The 17,297-nt window shown below is 47.6% G+C and overlaps 1 protein-coding gene across 4 annotated transcripts in view; it reads left to right on the plus strand.

Moving 5' to 3' along the window:
* The window catches only part of PIP5K1A (phosphatidylinositol-4-phosphate 5-kinase type 1 alpha), a 99,460-nt gene that overhangs the window by 49,652 nt on the left and 32,511 nt on the right, over positions 1–17,297 (plus strand). For all 4 annotated transcript variants that reach the window (XM_048510738.1, XM_048510748.1, XM_048510757.1 and 1 more), the window contains exons 4-7: positions 7,486–7,616; positions 9,979–10,096; positions 14,094–14,246; positions 15,342–15,641. In XM_048510738.1, the coding sequence (XP_048366695.1) occupies positions 7,486–7,616; positions 9,979–10,096; positions 14,094–14,246; positions 15,342–15,641 (702 nt within the window). The remainder of the gene's footprint in view (positions 1–7,485; positions 7,617–9,978; positions 10,097–14,093; positions 14,247–15,341; positions 15,642–17,297) is intronic.

The following is a 17,297-nucleotide window of genomic DNA, read 5'->3' on the forward strand; positions in this document are numbered from 1 at the left end:
CCTCCATATTCAGGGACAGTCAATCTCTGAATCCCAGTGCCAGGAGGTGGCATCAGGGAAAGGCATTGGCCGCTGTGCCAGTGTGGTGTAGTGGTTAAGAGCAGGTGGATTCTAATCTGCAGAACCGGGTTTGATTCCCCCACCTGAGTGGCAGAGGTTTATCTGGTGAACCAGATATGTTTCCGCACTCCTACATTGCTGCTGGGTGACCTTGGGGCAGTAACAGTTCTCTCAGAACTCTCAGACCCACTTGCCTCACAAGGTGTCAGTAGTGGGGAGAGGAAGGGAAAGGAGCTTGTAAGCCCCCTTGAGTCTCCTTACAGGAAAGGTGGGGTATAAATCTAAACTCTTCCTTTTCTTGGCCCTCCAGAGGAGCGGGTTGGCTCCTGTGTGAGGCAGGATGCTGAACTAGATGGACCATCACTGGTCTGATCCAGCAGGGCTCTTCTGATGTTCTTCTAAGAAGAAGGCCTCAGCCTCTGTGCCCTGTTGTTGGACCTCCAGAGGAACTGGTTGGCCACTGGGTGAGACGGGATGCTGGACTAGATGGACCCTCACTGGTCTGACCCCTGCAGGGCTCTTCTGACATACATTCTTATGACATACATTCTCTCGGGAATCTTCACAAGAACCCTCTAAGGTGGGACAGTGCTAGCTCCATATTGCAGAACTCTCTGTGTGGAGGTTGGCTCTGGAGCTGAGAGAGCAGCAACTCTTTTCGTAGCCTGTTGCTCCCTGGCCCTGTTCGTTCCCTTTCCAGTTTCTGAGATCTGATGCATTGAGTCTTTCTAAAGGCCAACCTTCGCTGTGATCATAAAGAGACTGCTTGGCTTAGATTCGATTGTACTTCCAGTGGAAACCCGAAGTGACTGACACACTCACACATGACGCCGGAGAAAAAGTAGGTGTTCTCTTCTCGCATTGTGTGAAAGTGTTGAAGTGACATTGGTGCCCTTCTAATGAGCTTATCGCAGTGACTAGGTCTCGAGTGGAGATTCTCTGGCTAGCTAGCCTTTATCTCTGAGTGATTAAAATTAAGCCTTGAGGTGAAACAATGGGGCCTTAGGACTGCCCCTCTGAGCCAGGGGATCTCCAGCTCTGGAGCCTTTTGGGATCATGAAGGTGGCCCCACCTTCAGGGGACTTTTGTCTGAGGAGAATTCAGAAATCAGCATGATCTGGATAGCCCAGGCTAGCCGGATCTTGTCGGATCTCGGAAGCTGAGCAGGGTCAGCCCTGGTTGGTTATTTATTCATTTCTTCACCGCCCTTCCCTGGGAGTCTGAGGGCGATTCACAACCTCAGTTAAAAACAGTTGACAATAAATACTGAAAACAGTCGAAGGCTTTCACAGCCAAAATCACCAAGCGTAGGTGTCAAACTCGCGGCCCTCCAGATGTTATGGACTACAGTTCCCAGCCTTCCCTGCCAAGCTGTAATGCCATGGCGGGGATGATAAGAACTGTATGTCCATCAACATCTGGAAGGCTGCCTGAAGCCTATTATCTGTGCACTAAGGTATTACCCAGGCTTTCCAGGTTGTATGGCCATGTTCCAGTCACATTTTCTCCTGACGTTTCGCCTGCACCTGTGGCTGGCGTCTTCAGAGGGTCTGATGGTAGTGAAGCAAGTGGATTATATATACATCTGTGGAATGTCCAGGGTGGGAGAAAGAACTATTTGCCTGTTAACAAAGGCTGCAATTAGCAAGCTTGATTTGGATGTATTGGGCCCACCCAACACAAGCAGAACACATGGCTACTCACATGCTAAATGGGTGGATCCCACCCAACACATGCAAATCGAGCTTGCTAATTGCACCCTTTACACTTATTAACAGGCAAATGGTTCTTTCTCCCACCCTGGACATCCCACAGATAAATATAAGAACATAAGAACAAGCCAGCTGGATCAGACCATCTAGTCCAGCTCTCTGCTACTCGCAGTGGCCCACCAGGTGCCATTGGGAGCTCACCTTCAGGATGTGAAAGCAATGGCCTTGCATTGTTGCTCCTGAGAGCACCTGGACTGTTAAAGGTATTTGCCATCTCAAGATCCAAAGAGGATCAAGATTGGGAGCCATAAATCGACTTCTCCTCCATCAATCTGTCCAAGCCCCTTTTAAAGCTAACCAGGTGAGTGGCCATCACCACCTCCTGTGGCAGCATATTCCAAACACCAATCACCCGTTGCGTGAAGAAGTGTTTCCTTTGATTAGTCCTAATTCTTCCCCCCAGCATTTTCAATGAGTGCCCCCTTGTTCTAGTATTGTGAAGAGAAAAATTTCTCTCTGTCCACATTTTCTACCCCATGCATAATTGTATAGACTTCAATCCTATCCTCCCTCAGACGTCTCCTCTCCAAACTAAAATATACTCCACTTGCTTTACTACCATCATATCCTCTGAAGATGCATTCAGCCACGGAAGCAGGCGAAACGTCAGGAGGAAATGCTGCTAGAACACGGCCATACAGCCCGGAAACCCCACAGCACCCCAGGGCCTTTTTAAATACCCTAATCCTAAAAGGTGGGGGGGGGGTTTGGAATAAATGCATTTTCCTTCACCTGCTGAGGTTTTCCCTGCACCTGCTCATTTTCTCCCTATCTCCACCCCCCAACACCCATCTCCGGTTTCCATCTCCCCGCCCTTTCCTTCTCTCTTTACTCCCTGAGACTCCAGTTTTCAAGCTTCCTATAAGGCGCTTTGGGACATTCTCTGGCTTGACAGATGAGAGGTCCAGATTTGCTGCTAGTGGAGAGGGGTGGGGACTGCCAGCTGGCCATAGGACTGCTTTCTCTCAAGCTGGGTTGGGAAAATATGGCTTCCAGGAGCTGGAGTAAACGTCCATTCTGTGAAGTTCAGGTTGAGTTGCTTCAGTTGTCAGGCAATTGATGTCCTTTGGAAATGGATCCTTGGTCAGTGGAGTCAAGGCCCAGGCAACCAGGTATGATACCCTGTTTCCCTGAATATAAGACATCCCCTGAAAATAAGACGTAGTGGAGGTTTTGCTGAAGTGAGAAATAGAAGGCATCCCCCGAAAGTACGACGTAGCAAAGTTTTTGTTTGGAAGCATGCCCAACAAACAGAACACCACAGCATGCAGCTGTGGAGCAGAAAAATAAGACATCCCCTGAAAATAAGACATAGCGTATCTTGGGGAGCAAAAATTAATATAAGACCCTGTCTTATTTTCGGGGAAACACAGTAGTACAGTGGTTAAGAGCAAGAGGACTCCACTCTGGAGAAGTGGGTTTGTTTCCCCCCTCCTCCACCTGAGCGGCGGACTCTAACCTGAAGAACTGAGTGTGATTCCCCGCTTTTCCACTTGAGTGGCCAACTCTGATCTGGAGAACCAGGTTTGATTCCCCACTCTTCCACTCGAGCAGTGAACTCTTTTCTGGTGAACTGGGCTTGTTTCCCCATTCCTCCCCACAAAGCTTGCTGAGTGACCTCGGGCCAGTCATGGCTCTCTCCAAACTCTCTCAGCCCCACTGACCCCACAAGGCGCCTTTTGTGGGGAGAGGAAGGGCAACAAGGATGATTGAGGGACTGGAGCACTTTCCTTATGAGGAGCGGCTGCAGCGTTTGGGGCTCTTTAGTTTGGAGAAGAGACGTCTGAGGGGGGATATGATTGAAGTCAAACAATTGTATAGTGCATGGGGTAGAAAATGTTGACAGAGAGAAATGTTTCTCTCTTTCTCACAATACTAGAACCAGGGGGCATCCATTGAATATCCTGGGGGGAAGAATTAGGATTAATAAAAGGAAACACTTCTTCACGCAACGTGTGATTGGTGTTTGGAATATACTGCCACAGGAGGTGGTGATGGCCACTCACCTGGATAGCTTTAAAAGGGGCTTGGATAGATTTATGGAGGAGAAGCCGATTCATGGCTACCAATCTTGATCCTTCTTGATCTGAGATGGCAAATGCCTTAGCAGACCAGGTGCTCAGGAGCAGCAACAGAAGGCCATTGCTTTCCCATCCTGCTTGTGAGCTCCCAAAGGCACCTGGTGAGCCACTGCGAGTAGCAGAGTGCTGGACTAGATGGACTCTGGTCTGATCCAGCAGGCTAGTTCTTATGTTCTTATGAGGAAGGGGAGGAGTTTTTAAGCCGCTTTGATATTCCTTACAGTTGAGAAAAGCAGGGTATAAATCCAAACTCTTCTTTTTAATGAGGCCACTTGCGAAAGCTGGGAAGCCTTCTGGCCCAACAGATTCAGGGAGGAGGTGATTAACAACCGGCTCAGGTGCCCAGGGGCATTGGCCTAGAAAGGGAACGTCAACCTGGCTGAAACATGGATCCCGGAAGGCGGCCAGGGTTTTCCTGGACTTTCTGAGGGCCAGAAGCAATTTCTCCACCACCACCACCCTGCTGCCTTCTCTGTATTTGGCAAATCTAAAGCCCTTTACGAATGGGCCAATAAACCCTGCTGGGAACGGGGGGGAAACCCGGGTTGCGGGGGGACAGCTCCCGCTCCTAACGTAAGTCCATCGAAGGTTTCCCCCCCAACCCGGGTTTTTCAAGAATTGCACTTTCTGCTATTCTTTGGGTGAACAGCTGCCCCAGGAAGTGCTTTACTTGGCCGCGCTCCCTTTTTCCAGGCCCCGCCTCTCTGCTGTGAAACTATGCAGGGGCACCTGGGGGGGTGGGGGGGCAGCATGGCTGTGGAGGTCTATCCTGCCTGGCCCTGTAACTACGCAGCAGAGGGAGGTGATTGGGGGAAAGTGCGACAGCGACTCGCAGTGTTTCTGCGGACTCCGTTCGCTGCCTGCACATGTGACCGCCCTGACGGCAGTGCAGGTTGCTTTACCCCCAACTGCAACCCACTGCCTATGCGGAAGGGGCCCGATACTTTGTGTCGTTTCTAAAATGCATACATGCTGATGTTCACTGTCTTTGGTAAAGTCATAATTGAAAATTTAAGATTCTGTGGTCAGTTGCCGTTGTTTTTCCTGGCTGTATTTTTTTAAAATTTTAGTTTTACTCCATTTATCACTGGGGGGGACCAAAAGCAGTGCATGTGTAACCCCTGTGTCAGAATGGGATGACCCAGAAAGGGGTGGAGTCTGAAATGAAGTAGAATGCTGCAGAACCTAAGGAGGGTTGAGGAAGCTTAGACCACCAGGCTGACCTTTGATTGATTTTTATTAGCTCCTTTAACACCTTGTTTAAGGGTTTTGTAAATGGTGAGAGTTTTCTGGGAACCTTCATCATCTTGAAGCCCATTCACCAAGCCTCAGAAGTCTTCAAAACCAACCACCAGCAAAGAAGAATTGGACTTGGCAATATCAGTAGACTGTAAATAAGGACTTGAAAATGCAAACTTAACAGGACTGCAAAGTGTAAAGGTTAAATGTTTTAAAAGTGTTATTTGTTAAGTAAAGTAAACTGTTTTGTTTAAATTTGGTTCTTTGCAACTCCTTCCAAGTACTGCCCCACAGAACCCACAAGCTGAGGTTACACATGCTGTTCTCCTCTCCTCCGTTTCATGCTCATAGCAACCCTGTGCGGTGGATCAATCAGAGAGTGGGTGACTGGTCCAAGGTCAGCCAGCGAGCATCCATAGCAGAGCAGAGAGAGAAAAAATCCTAGGTCCCCTCAGATCCTGACATTTAACAACTACATTACACTGGCGTCCTTAGGTCTAGAAAACGTGGCTGATTTACTCCTTTGTGGGAGCTTAAGAACCTCAAATAGTTTGCATTTTGAAGAAGAAGTAGAAGAAGAAGTAGAAGTAGTAGAAGAAGAAGTAGAAGAAGTAGTAGTGGTAGTAGTAGTTTGGATTTATTCCCCACCTTTCTCTCTTGTAAGGAGACTCAAGGGGGCTTACAAGCTTCTTTCCCTTCCTGTTCCCACAACAGACACCTTGTGAGGCAGGTGGGGCTGAGAGAGTCCTGAGAGAACTGGGACTGGCCCAAGGTCACCCAGCAGGAATGTAAGAGTGTGGAAACACACCTGGTTCACCAGATAAGCCTCTGCCACTCAGGTGAAGGAGTGGGGAATCAAACCCGGTTCTCCAGATTAGAGCGCACTTGCTCTTAACCACTACGCCACTATACTACACAATTTAAAGAAAATTTTGCTTTATTTTCTTTAAATGGTTTCACAGTGTTACCATTTAGGTGTCCCAGAGACACAGGATGGGAGCGAAATCCTTTGTTGTGCAAAAATGGTGGTTTGTGTGCGTTGAAGGAATATCCCCCAAGAATCCACAGGTCAAGGCATGAAAAACAGCAGCCGTAGCCAAGAGCTTTGTGCTGTGCCTGCCCTTTTGGTGCATACACGTGGAGGGTCTTAAGTGTAGGCGGAGGGACTTAGCAGGTGTACTCTAATCAGGAGGAACCGGGTTTGATTCCCCGCTCTGCTACCTGAGCTGTGGAGGCTTATCTGGGGAATTCAGATTAGCCTGTACACTCCAACACACGCCAGCTGGGTGTCCTTGAGCTAGTCACAGTTCTTCTGAGCTCTCTCCGCCCCACCCACCTCACAGGGTGTTTGTCGTGAGTGGGGAAGGGAAAGGAGTTTGTAAGCCCCTTTGAGTCTCCTATAGGAGAGAAAGGGGGATATAAATCCAACTCTTCTTCTTATAGTTACTAGTTTCTCCTGATGTTTTGCCTGCATCTGTGGCCGGCATCTTCAGATGCAGGCAAAACGTCAGGAGGAAATGCTACTAGAACAGTGATGGCGAACTTTTTCGAGACCGAGTGCCCAAACTGTAACCCAAAACCCACTTATTTATTGCAAAGTGCCAACACGGCAATTTAACCTGAATACTGAGATTTTAGTATAGAAAACGGGTTGGCTCCGAGGCGTGCATTAATCGTGAGTAAGCTTGGTGGTAGTCAGTGGCTTTGCTTTGAAGCAACTGTGCAACGCTTCGAACGGGTGAATCACGACCCTAGGAGGATTTACTCAGAAGCAAGCCCCATTGCCAGTAACCAAGCTTACTCCCAGGTAAAGGATCACGCTTTAGTTCTTTGCATGAAAATCAGCAGAGTTTAACAGCGCTTAACAGGGTTACCTACTCTGCTTCCCCAAAACTAGATCTTAGGTTTATTGCTAATAATCTCCCTGAATAATTACACTATTATCACATGACGAACTCTGTGCACGCGTCCCACAGAGAGGGCTCTGAGTGCCACCTCTGGCACCCGTGCCATAGGTTCGCCACCACTGTACTAGAACATAGCCATTCAGCCCAGAAACCACACAATACCCCAATTTAAGACATTGCTGGCTTTTTTAAACTTGTTGAGTGCGTTGCCTCTAAACAGCACCTCCAACGTGGTTTGCGAAATAAAAACAACAGAAATGCCAAAGAATCTAAAAGCTGCACAAAAAGTAAAGCAAACCAACAGGCAACTGTCCCTCAACGGTGGGAATAGTGTCCATAGAAAAGTGTCTGCTTCTGAAAGGAACCTTTCATCCGTCTGGCAAAAGAGTTGTGACTCTCTCGCTCTTTGTGTTTGCTGCCCTCCAGACAACATCGTCCGCCCTGAAAGGCGCCATCCAGCTCGGAATCACCCACACGGTGGGAAGCCTGAGCACCAAACCCGAGCGCGATGTGCTCATGCAGGACTTCTACGTAGTCGAGAGCATCTTCTTCCCCAGGTGAGCATTTACCTGTATTAAAGGTTGAAACAAGCATAACGACGATCCCCAACAATATAGGTGTGTGAACCGATACAGCTTACCGAAAGCGACCGCACTTGAAGTACTGTGTTCAGTTCTGGTCGCCACATCTCAAAAAGGATATCGAAGAGATAGAAAAAGTGCAGAGAAGGGCAACAAGGATGATTGAGGGACTGGAGCATCTTCCTTATGAGGAGAGGCTGCAGTGTTTGGGACTCTTTAGTTTGGAGAAAATACGTCTGATTGAATATAAAATTATGCATGGGGTAGAAAATGTTGACAGAGAGAAATTTTTCTCTCTTTCTCACAATACTAGAACCAGGGGGCATACATTGAAAATGCTGGAGGGAAGAATTAGGACTAATAAAAGGAAACACTTCTTCACGCCACGTGTGATTGGTGTTTGGAATATGCTGCCACAGGAGGTGGTGATGGCCACTCACCTGGATAGCTTTAAAAGGGGCTTGGACAGATTTATGGAGGAGAAGTCGATTTATGGCTCCCAATCTTGATCCTCTTTGATCTGAGATTGCAAATGCCTTAGCAGACCAGGTGCTCGGGAGCAGCAGCAGCAGAAGGCTATTGCTTTCACATCCTGCATGTGAACTCCCAAAGGCACCTGGTGGGCCACTGTGAGTAGCAGAGAGCTGGACTAGATGGACTCTGGTCTGATCCAGCTGGCTTGTTCTTATGTTCTTAGGTGAATATCAGCTAATCAACTAACTGCATAAATAAATACATAGGAATATAATAAACTTTTAAAATACAGTCAGAAATCCAACAGTTGAATGTATCGTGTAGTCTTGATGTCCAACTCCATTCGTGAAGTGTTCTATTTTTTCTTGAAGCAATTAAATGTTTTTTCTGTCAACATTTAATACATGTTCATTTAAAATTTCCTTAAAATTTTTATGTTTGTCTGTGTGTCAATCATGCAGATTTTGATCAGATATATTGTTCTTTTATTTGTAGTGTTTTGTTCTGATCTTTTTTCTTTTTGGTTGAGCATTTACCTGTCTCAGGTACCCACGTCTTGAGCTGGGCTGCGGTGGGGGGGGGGTGTCAGCAAGCCCTTAGAGCAGACCCGGGCATTATACGGCCCGCGGGCCACATCCGGCCCGCCGGATGACCCTGACTGGCCCCCCTGCCGTGCTGGGGAGCGAGGTGTCTTTGAAAGCCCCGCAGAAGCTGGTTGCCTTGGCTGCCAGCTTCTGCGGGGCTTTCAAAAGCGCCTCGCCCCCCTGCCTTTTGGCCCGGCCCTCCACAATATTTTCTGTTTCTTATGCGGCCCCATGGAAAAAATAATTGCCCACCGCTGCCTTAGAGTGAATGTTTCCTCTGCACTGAAACTAGCAAAAGGCCGGTTAATAAATTGTTCAGGCTTTTGTGGTGAACGCAAACAACAACCAGTTTGGGGTTACAGTATAAGTAAATACACTAAAGTAAACTTTAACCAAGCTATAGTGCAATAAAGGGATCTCTAAATATAAAATCCTCCAAGTTTTTATTGTACTAGAGCAGCGGTTCTTAACCTGTGGACCGCGACCCCTCTGAGGGTCGAACGACCCTTTCACAGGGGTCGCCTAAGACCATCAGAAAACACATATTTCCAATGGTCTTAGGAACCGAGACACCGATCCTCTATCCGTCTCCAGGCGGGTCCACCCATATGCAGATACACCCACATAAGAGTACCCGGCGTGATGACATCAATGAACAATGAAATTACATCCTGCCTATCAGATATTTACATTACGATTCATAGCAGTAGCAAAATTACAGTTATGAAGTAGCAACGAAAATAATTTTATGGTTGGGGGTCACCACAACATGAGGAACAGTATTAAAGGGTCGCAGCATTAGGAAGGTTGAGAACCACTGCTCTATGGCATCACCTCTAACTATGCAGAGAATCTGGGGTGCTGTGTGATTTCCGGGCTGTATGGCCGTGTTCTAGCAGCATTCTCTCCTGACATTTCCCCAAATATAAGACATCCCCAAAAAATAAGACATAGTAGAGGTTTTGCTGAAGTTCGAAATATAAAGCATCCCCCAAAAGTAAGATGTAGCAAAGTTTTTGTTTGGAAGCATGCCCGACGGAACAGAACACAGAAAAATAAGACATCCCCTGAAAATAAGTCATAGCGCAACTTTGGGAGCAAAAATTAATATAAGACGCTGTCTTATAGTCGGGGAAACACGGTACATGCAGAGGTTCTTTGGGGGAAGAGCTAATAAGCAAAGTGTTGCCTGAAAGCAGGTGTCTTTGGCAGACTTTGGGCTCCTGAGAGGGGCTTTCAAACGGGTTGCAGGGGGGCTTACGTTGTCCCTTTCCCTCCAGCGAAGGCAGCAACCTGACGCCCGCCCACCACTACAACGACTTCCGCTTCAAGACCTACGCCCCCGTCGCCTTCCGTTATTTCCGGGAGCTATTCGGCATACGGCCGGATGACTACTTGGTGAGTTGCTGAAGAAGCCTTTATTTGCTTTGGGTCTGGACCGGCTGTGGCACAGGTGCATGCATTTGGGCAAGGTGTGTTTAGGGTGGTTCAGGAATAGTTTTATCAGGGGAGGCTTTGAAGAACTTTGAAGAAGGGAGTAGAACAGTGGTGGCGAACCCATGGCACGGGTGCCAGAGGTGGCACTCAGAGCCCTCTCTGTGGGCACGCGCAAACAGAGTCGCCCCCCTCCCCCACACATCTAGGCTGGCCTGGGGCGCTGGGATCGATTATTAGCATTAAACCTAAGACCTAGTTTTGGGGAAGCAGTGTCGGTAACCCTGTTAAGCGCTGTTAAACCCCACTGATTTTCATGTGAAGAACTAAAGTGCAATCCTTTACCTGGGAGTAAGCTCGGTTGCTGGCAATGGGGCTTGCTTCTGAGTAAACCCTCCTAGGGTTGTGATTCACCTGTTCAAAGAGTTGCACGGTTGCTTCAAAGCAAAGCCGCCTTCTACCACCAAGCTTACTCCCGAGTAACGCACGCCTCGGAGCCAACCGGTTTTTCTCAACTAAAACCTCAGTATTGAATTGCCGTGTTGGCACTTCGCGATAAATAAGTGGGTTTTGGGTTGCAATTTGGGCACTCAGTCTCGAAAAGGTTCGCCATCACTGGAGTAGAGCAACTCAGCAAAAAGTGATTTTTGCTCCTCTCTTTCCCCTCTGAAACAAGAAAGACTGGGAAGCCAATCAAGGGACAGGGAATAGCATGCAGGAACAAGTGCCCCTCTTTAAGCTGTGTTCTTCCTCAGCTCACCTTTAAGCTGTGTTCTTCCTCAGCTCACCAGGAACAACATCTGTTTCACTTTAAAACTCCCAAGTGGGCAAACAAGTCTCTGGCAGTACTGTGGCACACTAACAGATGCTCCTCTCGGTAACCAAAGCTTTCCTGGTGTGTTCCTAGTCTTTAATTAACACCCTAGTTAGTTAAACCTGGGCGGGATTGAGTGTGGTAATTATAGCCACCCGCGCAAACCTGAACCCACACAAACCTGAAATCGACTCCTGCCTCCCTCGTTCCTGTGCTGCGGAGGCTGTGTCCGAGAACCAAAGCAACAGGTGTTTAACGCGTAATTATTCCCCTTCTGCCTACTCTCAGGGTGCATGCACTGTGCTCACCCAGTTGTCTGTCACATGTTAAAAACACTAATCATGAACGAAAAGCAACATTTAGAGGAAACCGTTCTCTCGTGTTACAGACTCTCACACTGTTTAAAGCAACAGTGGTGTACCCAAGCATCGAAAGCGCTCACAATCTAAATCCAAAAGGACAATTGAAGGACTGGAGTACCTTCCCTATGACGAGAGACTGCAGCGTTTGGGACTCTTTAGTTTGGAGAGGAGACATCTGAGGGGGGATTTGATTGAAGTCTATAAAATTATGCATGGGGTAGAAAATGTTGACAGAGAGAAAGTTTTCTCTGTTTCTCACAATACTAAAATCAGGGGGCATCCATTGAAAATGCTGGGGGAAAGAATTAGGACTAATAAAAGGAAACATTTATTCACGCAACGTGTGATTGGTGTTTGGAATGTGCTGCCACAGGAGGTGGTGATGGCCACTAACCTGGATAGCTTTAAAAGGAGCTTGAACAGATTTATGGAGGAGAAGTTGATGTATGGCTCCCAATCTTGATCCTCCTTAATCTGGGATTGCAAATGCCTTAGCAGACCAGGTGCTCGGGAGCAGCAGCAGCAGAAGGTCATTGCTTTCACATCCCAAAGGCACCTGGTGAGCCACTGCGAGTAGCAGAGTGCTGGACTAGATGGACTCTGGTCTGATCCAGCAGGCTCTTTCTTATGTTCTTTTGTTCAAAGCAATCGGATAACACTGTGAAAACTCATAAACATAGCCAAGACCAAACACGAGCAACTGTGCTGTAATGCCTCGTAAATGCCGGCATCTACGCCACTGTTGCTTTAAGCAGCACGAGAGTTTGTAACATGACGGAAGTGCCTCCTGTCCGTTTCGTTATTCGAATGTTGGCTCATGACGCGCAGCTCAGTAACGCTTCCTGGTGTTTTGAGACCTAATAAATGTCATTTTCAGTTCATGACTGGTGTTCTTTAACAGGCAGTCTTTCGACTTTAAAACTTAGGTGCAGTTTCTGTTTGTTCTCTGTATCTCCCACTTGGTATAGTCACTGTAGCTTACAGAGGGGCAGGTTTACAGAGCTCTTTGCCATTACCTGGGCTCATACAGGTGTGGCTGGAGGGAACGTGACAGACCCTTTTGTCCGGCCTCCATGCACAACATGGCCCCTGTTCTGAAAATCCGCAGCCTGCAAGATGTAGAGAGAGAGGGCGCTATTTAATACGTGGAGATTGGTCTTTGCATCCAGCGTCCCAAGTTAAAGATCAAAGGACTGTCTGTCGCATTCAGCCAGCGTGGTGTAGTGGTTAAGAGCAGGTGCGCTCTAATCTGGAAAACCAGGTTTGATTCCCCGCTCTGCCACTTGACCTGTGGAGGCTTAACTGGTGATCCAGGTTAGCCTGTGTGCTCCAACACATGTCAACTGGGTGATTTGGGCTAGTCACGGTTCCTTGGAGCTCTCAGCCTCACCCACCTCACAGGGTGTTTGTTGGGTGGGAGGAAAGGAGATTGTAAGACCCTTTGAGTCTTTTTACCTCCCCGAGGTGGTGTGTGGCCATGCCAGCAGTGGCTGATGAGAATTGTAGTCCATGGACATCTGAAGCGCCAGAGTTGGACACCCCTGTTTTAAACTGTTGTTGTAAGTTGCCTTGAGCCAAGAAAAAAGGCAGGATATAAATAACTCTTATCAATCCCCGGCCTGAGGGCTTCAACAAGAGCCCGGGCTTTTTCGGCCCGGCTCCATTCTGGTGGAACAAGCTCCCCGGGGGATATCTGACCCCTGCGAGACCTTTTGCAGTTCCGCAGGGCCTGTAAGACATGGCTGTTCCCCCAGGCCTTTCCCATCTTGCCAGCCGGATTAAACAAATTAGTCACCTTCTTTCAGTCTCTGTGGGGATGGGGAAGAGGGGAAAGGATGAGTTTGAAGGGATTCTGTTGCCATCTACTTTTGCACTAGGCATTTTGGTACTGTTGTTTTAATTTTTGTATATTTCTTTAAAAAATGTTTTTATATGCATTCATGGATTGTATTTATTGTTGTCGTCACCCACCCTGAGCCCTGCGGAGATAGGGCTGGAAATGAATGAATGAATGAATGAATGAATGAATGAATGAATGAATGAATGAATGAATGAATGAATGAATGAATGAATGAATGAATGAATGAATGAATGAATGAATGAATGAATGAAACGACTCTTTAGTTTGGAGAGGAGACGTCTGAGGGGGGATATGATTGAAGTCTATAAAATTATGCATGGGATAGAAAATGTTGACAGAGAGAAATTTTTCTCTCTTTCTCACAATACTAGAACCAGGGGGCATACATTGAAAATGCTGGGGGAGGGGAGAATTAGGACTAATAAAAGGAAACACTTCTTCATGCAACGTGTGATTGGTGTTTGGAATATGCTGCCACAGGAGGTGGTGATGGCCACTCACCTGGATAGCTTTAAAAGGGGCTTGGACAGATTTATGGAGGAGAAGTCGATCTCTGGCTACCAATCTTGATCCTTCTTGATCTGAGGTTGCAAATGCCTTAGCAGACCAGGTGCTTGGGAGCAGCAGCAGAAGGCCATTGCTTTCACATCCTGCATGTGAGCTCCCAAAGGCACCTGGTGGGCCACTGCAAGTAGCAGAGTGCTGGACTAGATGGACTCTGGTCTGATCCAGCAGGCTCTTTCTTAAGTTCTTAACAAATGAACTAAAAGAGCAGTTTTCCCTGAATGGCAGCTGTTAAATCTTTCTGCCTGCCAGTCTGCACAGGGGTATGTCAGCGAGAGCTTGGATTCCGTTTAGTTAGGGGAGGGGGGTCTCTTGTGTTCTGCCCTCACTGCTGTGTCTTTCTCCCCCCACCCACCCCAGTGCTCCCTGTGTAGCGAGCCCCTCATCGAGCTATCCAACTCCGGGGCCAGCGGCTCCATCTTTTACGTCTCCAGCGATGACGAGTTCATCATCAAAACCGTTCAGCACAAAGAAGCGGAGTTCTTGCAGAAGCTGCTACCGGGCTACTATATGGTAAGTTGGCCGGGGGTGGGACGGGGAGGAAAAGTCCAGTGGCATGTTTGAGATCAGTGAAGTCTTGTTATTCTTTAAGATGGGGGTTCCCCAACCTTTTTTCGCCCGAGTTCAACTTGGCAGCCCATTTTCCTAAATTTCACCCCTATATTAGAACTGAGAAATTAATGTTAACCTTAACTTGAACCGATGACATGGAGATTACTGGGTACAACAACCTCACTGAATGTCAGGTCTGAGAACTGGAGGCAATAAGCGGACTCTGGATACTTGATCAGAACCCTAACCCTACTCTTAACCACTACGTCACACCGGCTCTCAAGTGACAGAATCAAGTGACAGAATCGGCCAAGTGTAAGTTTTAGACCTGGAAGGCCCAGTCTGTCCCGATCTCAGAAGATCTTGGTAGCTAAGCAAAAACGTCCCAACCCTTGTGGGCTACTGCTGAGAAGACCACGCTCCTGGCAACTGCTGCTGGGATTTGTAGTAGTGATGGGACGCAGTGGAGCCTGCCCGGAGCTAGATCGTGGGTTGCTGTTAAGGAGGAGACATCCCAGGGTTGACACCAACACTAGAAGTCTGCTGGCTGAGTGTGGGTTTGTCCAGTTCCTGTCCAAAAAGGCAAGGAGGAACTCTTCTTCTTCCCCTCAATGACACGGCTGGCCTCCACACGGGCCAGGACCTTTACAGCCCTGGCCCCTGCCTGGTGGAACACTCTTCCTCCAGCTGTCCGGGCCCTGAGGGATCTTGGAGAGTTCCGCAGGGCCTGTAAGACCGAGTTGTTCCACCGGGCTTTTGGGGAGGCCAGCCATTGAGGGTGAGCGCCCTCTTTGTCTCTCCCTTTTAACATCTTGGGAGCCGTAATTAGATCTACCGCCCCCTCTCTGGGAGGGGTTTTTATAGATAGTTTTTAATTCTGGACGCCAAGTGGAATGTTGTAATTTTATGTTTTAAATATATATATTTATATTGACTATTTATTGTTATTATTGTTTCTGGAATATTATTTTGTTGTTCACCGCCCAGAGCCCTCAGGGGATGGGGCGGTATATAAATGTAATAATAAATAAATAAATAAATAAAATTCCCTTCTAGAACTTGAACCAGAACCCTCGGACGCTGCTGCCCAAGTTCTACGGGCTCTACTGCGTGCAGGCCGGAGGCAAGAACATCCGGATTGTGGTGATGAACAACCTCCTGCCCCGCTCCGTCCGGATGCACCAGAAGTACGACCTGAAAGGTTCCACCTACAAACGCCGGGCGTCCCAGAAGGAGCGCGAGAAGGTCTTCCCCACCTACAAGGACCTAGACTTCATGCAGGACATGCAAGACGGCCTCTTCTTGGACGCGGACATGCACACCGCCCTGTGCAAAACACTGCAGAGGGACTGCTTGGTAGGTGGGGGTGGGGGTGTCTTCCTCTGCACCAACCCAAGAAGCTTGACCAGTAGATGCACGAGAAAGGGCCTTTTTGATGGTTGCCCCCCTGATTATTGAACAAACTCCCTAGGGAGGTGTGTCTGGCCTCCTAATGTTTGTTGTTGAAAAGGCAGTTGAAGATGGCGGTAGCTAGGACTGCATCTGGTTAATCTGGTTTTTATTTACTGGCAGTCCGAACTGGAATTTTTAAACTCTTATGGTTTTTCTTTTAAACTCTTATTGGTTTTTCTTTTAAACTCTTATTGGTTTTTCTTTTAAACTCTTATGGTTTTTCTTTTAAACTCTTATGGTTTTTCTTTTAAACTCTTATGGGGGTTTTTAAACCCATTATTGCTTTATTTGCGTGGTAAAGTGCTTTCAGTTCTGCAAGATGGAAAAGTGGCTGACAGATGTTATAAATAAATAAATGAGCATGTCTCTTTTCCTTGGGGAGGAGGGAAGCATGTGAGCATTTCTGATTAATACAGTCAAAGTGGAAAGGCAGCTCACTCCCTGTCAGACTGCATGCTGACCCTCTATGTGGCTGTCCTCGTCTGTTGTTTCCTCTCCCTGCCTCCCAGTTTGCCAGCATGGTGTAGTGGTTAAGAGCAGGTGCACTCTATTGTGGAGAATTATGAAAAAGGCCCAGGCTCTGGTTGATGCCAGATGGTTTTTCTGTGGTGCTTCTAGTGCTTTTTCTGTGGTGGCCCCAAGACTGTGGAACCATCTTCCCCCTGAGGTGCATCGAGCATCTTCTTTACATATATAAGTTTAATAATAAATAAATAAATAAATGCATTTAGAAAACTGGTTATATCTATTTTCCTTGGCCTTTGGCTAAAGAAGAGTTTGGATTTATGTCCCCCTTTGTCTCCTATAAAAAGACAAGGGTCTTACAATCTCCTTTCCTTTCTCCCCCCTCCTCACCCACAACAAACACCCTGTGAGGTGGATGGGGCTGAGAGAGCTCCAGTGAACTGTGACTAGCCCACTTCTGTACTGTCCAGTGTTTTTTATTTTTCCATCCCAATGCAATTACTGCGTGGGCTGCTCTTACCATCATTTTATAAAGTGTTTTTCTTTGTTGTTCTACCACGTTTTATTGTTATAGTTTGCAATTGTTTTTAGGTTACTGGTATTTTATGGCTTTTTATAATGTTGTTGCCCTCCCTGGGACCTTCAGGCATAGAACAGGATAAAAATACACTCAAATAAGTAAAATAAATAGTTGAAAGCCGCACAGGTCAGGGCCTCTGCCTCCCAGGAGTTGCTCTGTAATGGAGCTAGGTATGGTTGTGTTCCAGCGAAACCCATTGTAGATTGCTGCCTTCTTCCCAAGTCTAATGTGTGGTGTGTTTGCCAAGTGCCGTTGAGTTACTTCTGACTCACGGCAACCTTATGAATCAACCTCCCCTGAAACATAGTCTTCTTAGCAACGCTGCTCAGGTCTCGCAGACCAAGGGCCGTGGCTTCCTTGACCAAGCCCATCAATCTCACGTTGGGTCTTCCTCTTTTCCTGCCGCCCAGGGGCATACCTCTCGGGGACATACGGGGTCAGAGGTCTTCAGGCTGCAGCCATTTAGGAAGAAGAAGAGTTTGGATTTATATCCCCCCTTTCTCTCCTGCAGGCGA

Source organism: Sphaerodactylus townsendi, linkage group LG01, assembly GCF_021028975.2.
Source record: "Sphaerodactylus townsendi isolate TG3544 linkage group LG01, MPM_Stown_v2.3, whole genome shotgun sequence".
NCBI classification, from domain to species: Eukaryota; Metazoa; Chordata; class Lepidosauria; order Squamata; family Sphaerodactylidae; genus Sphaerodactylus; species Sphaerodactylus townsendi.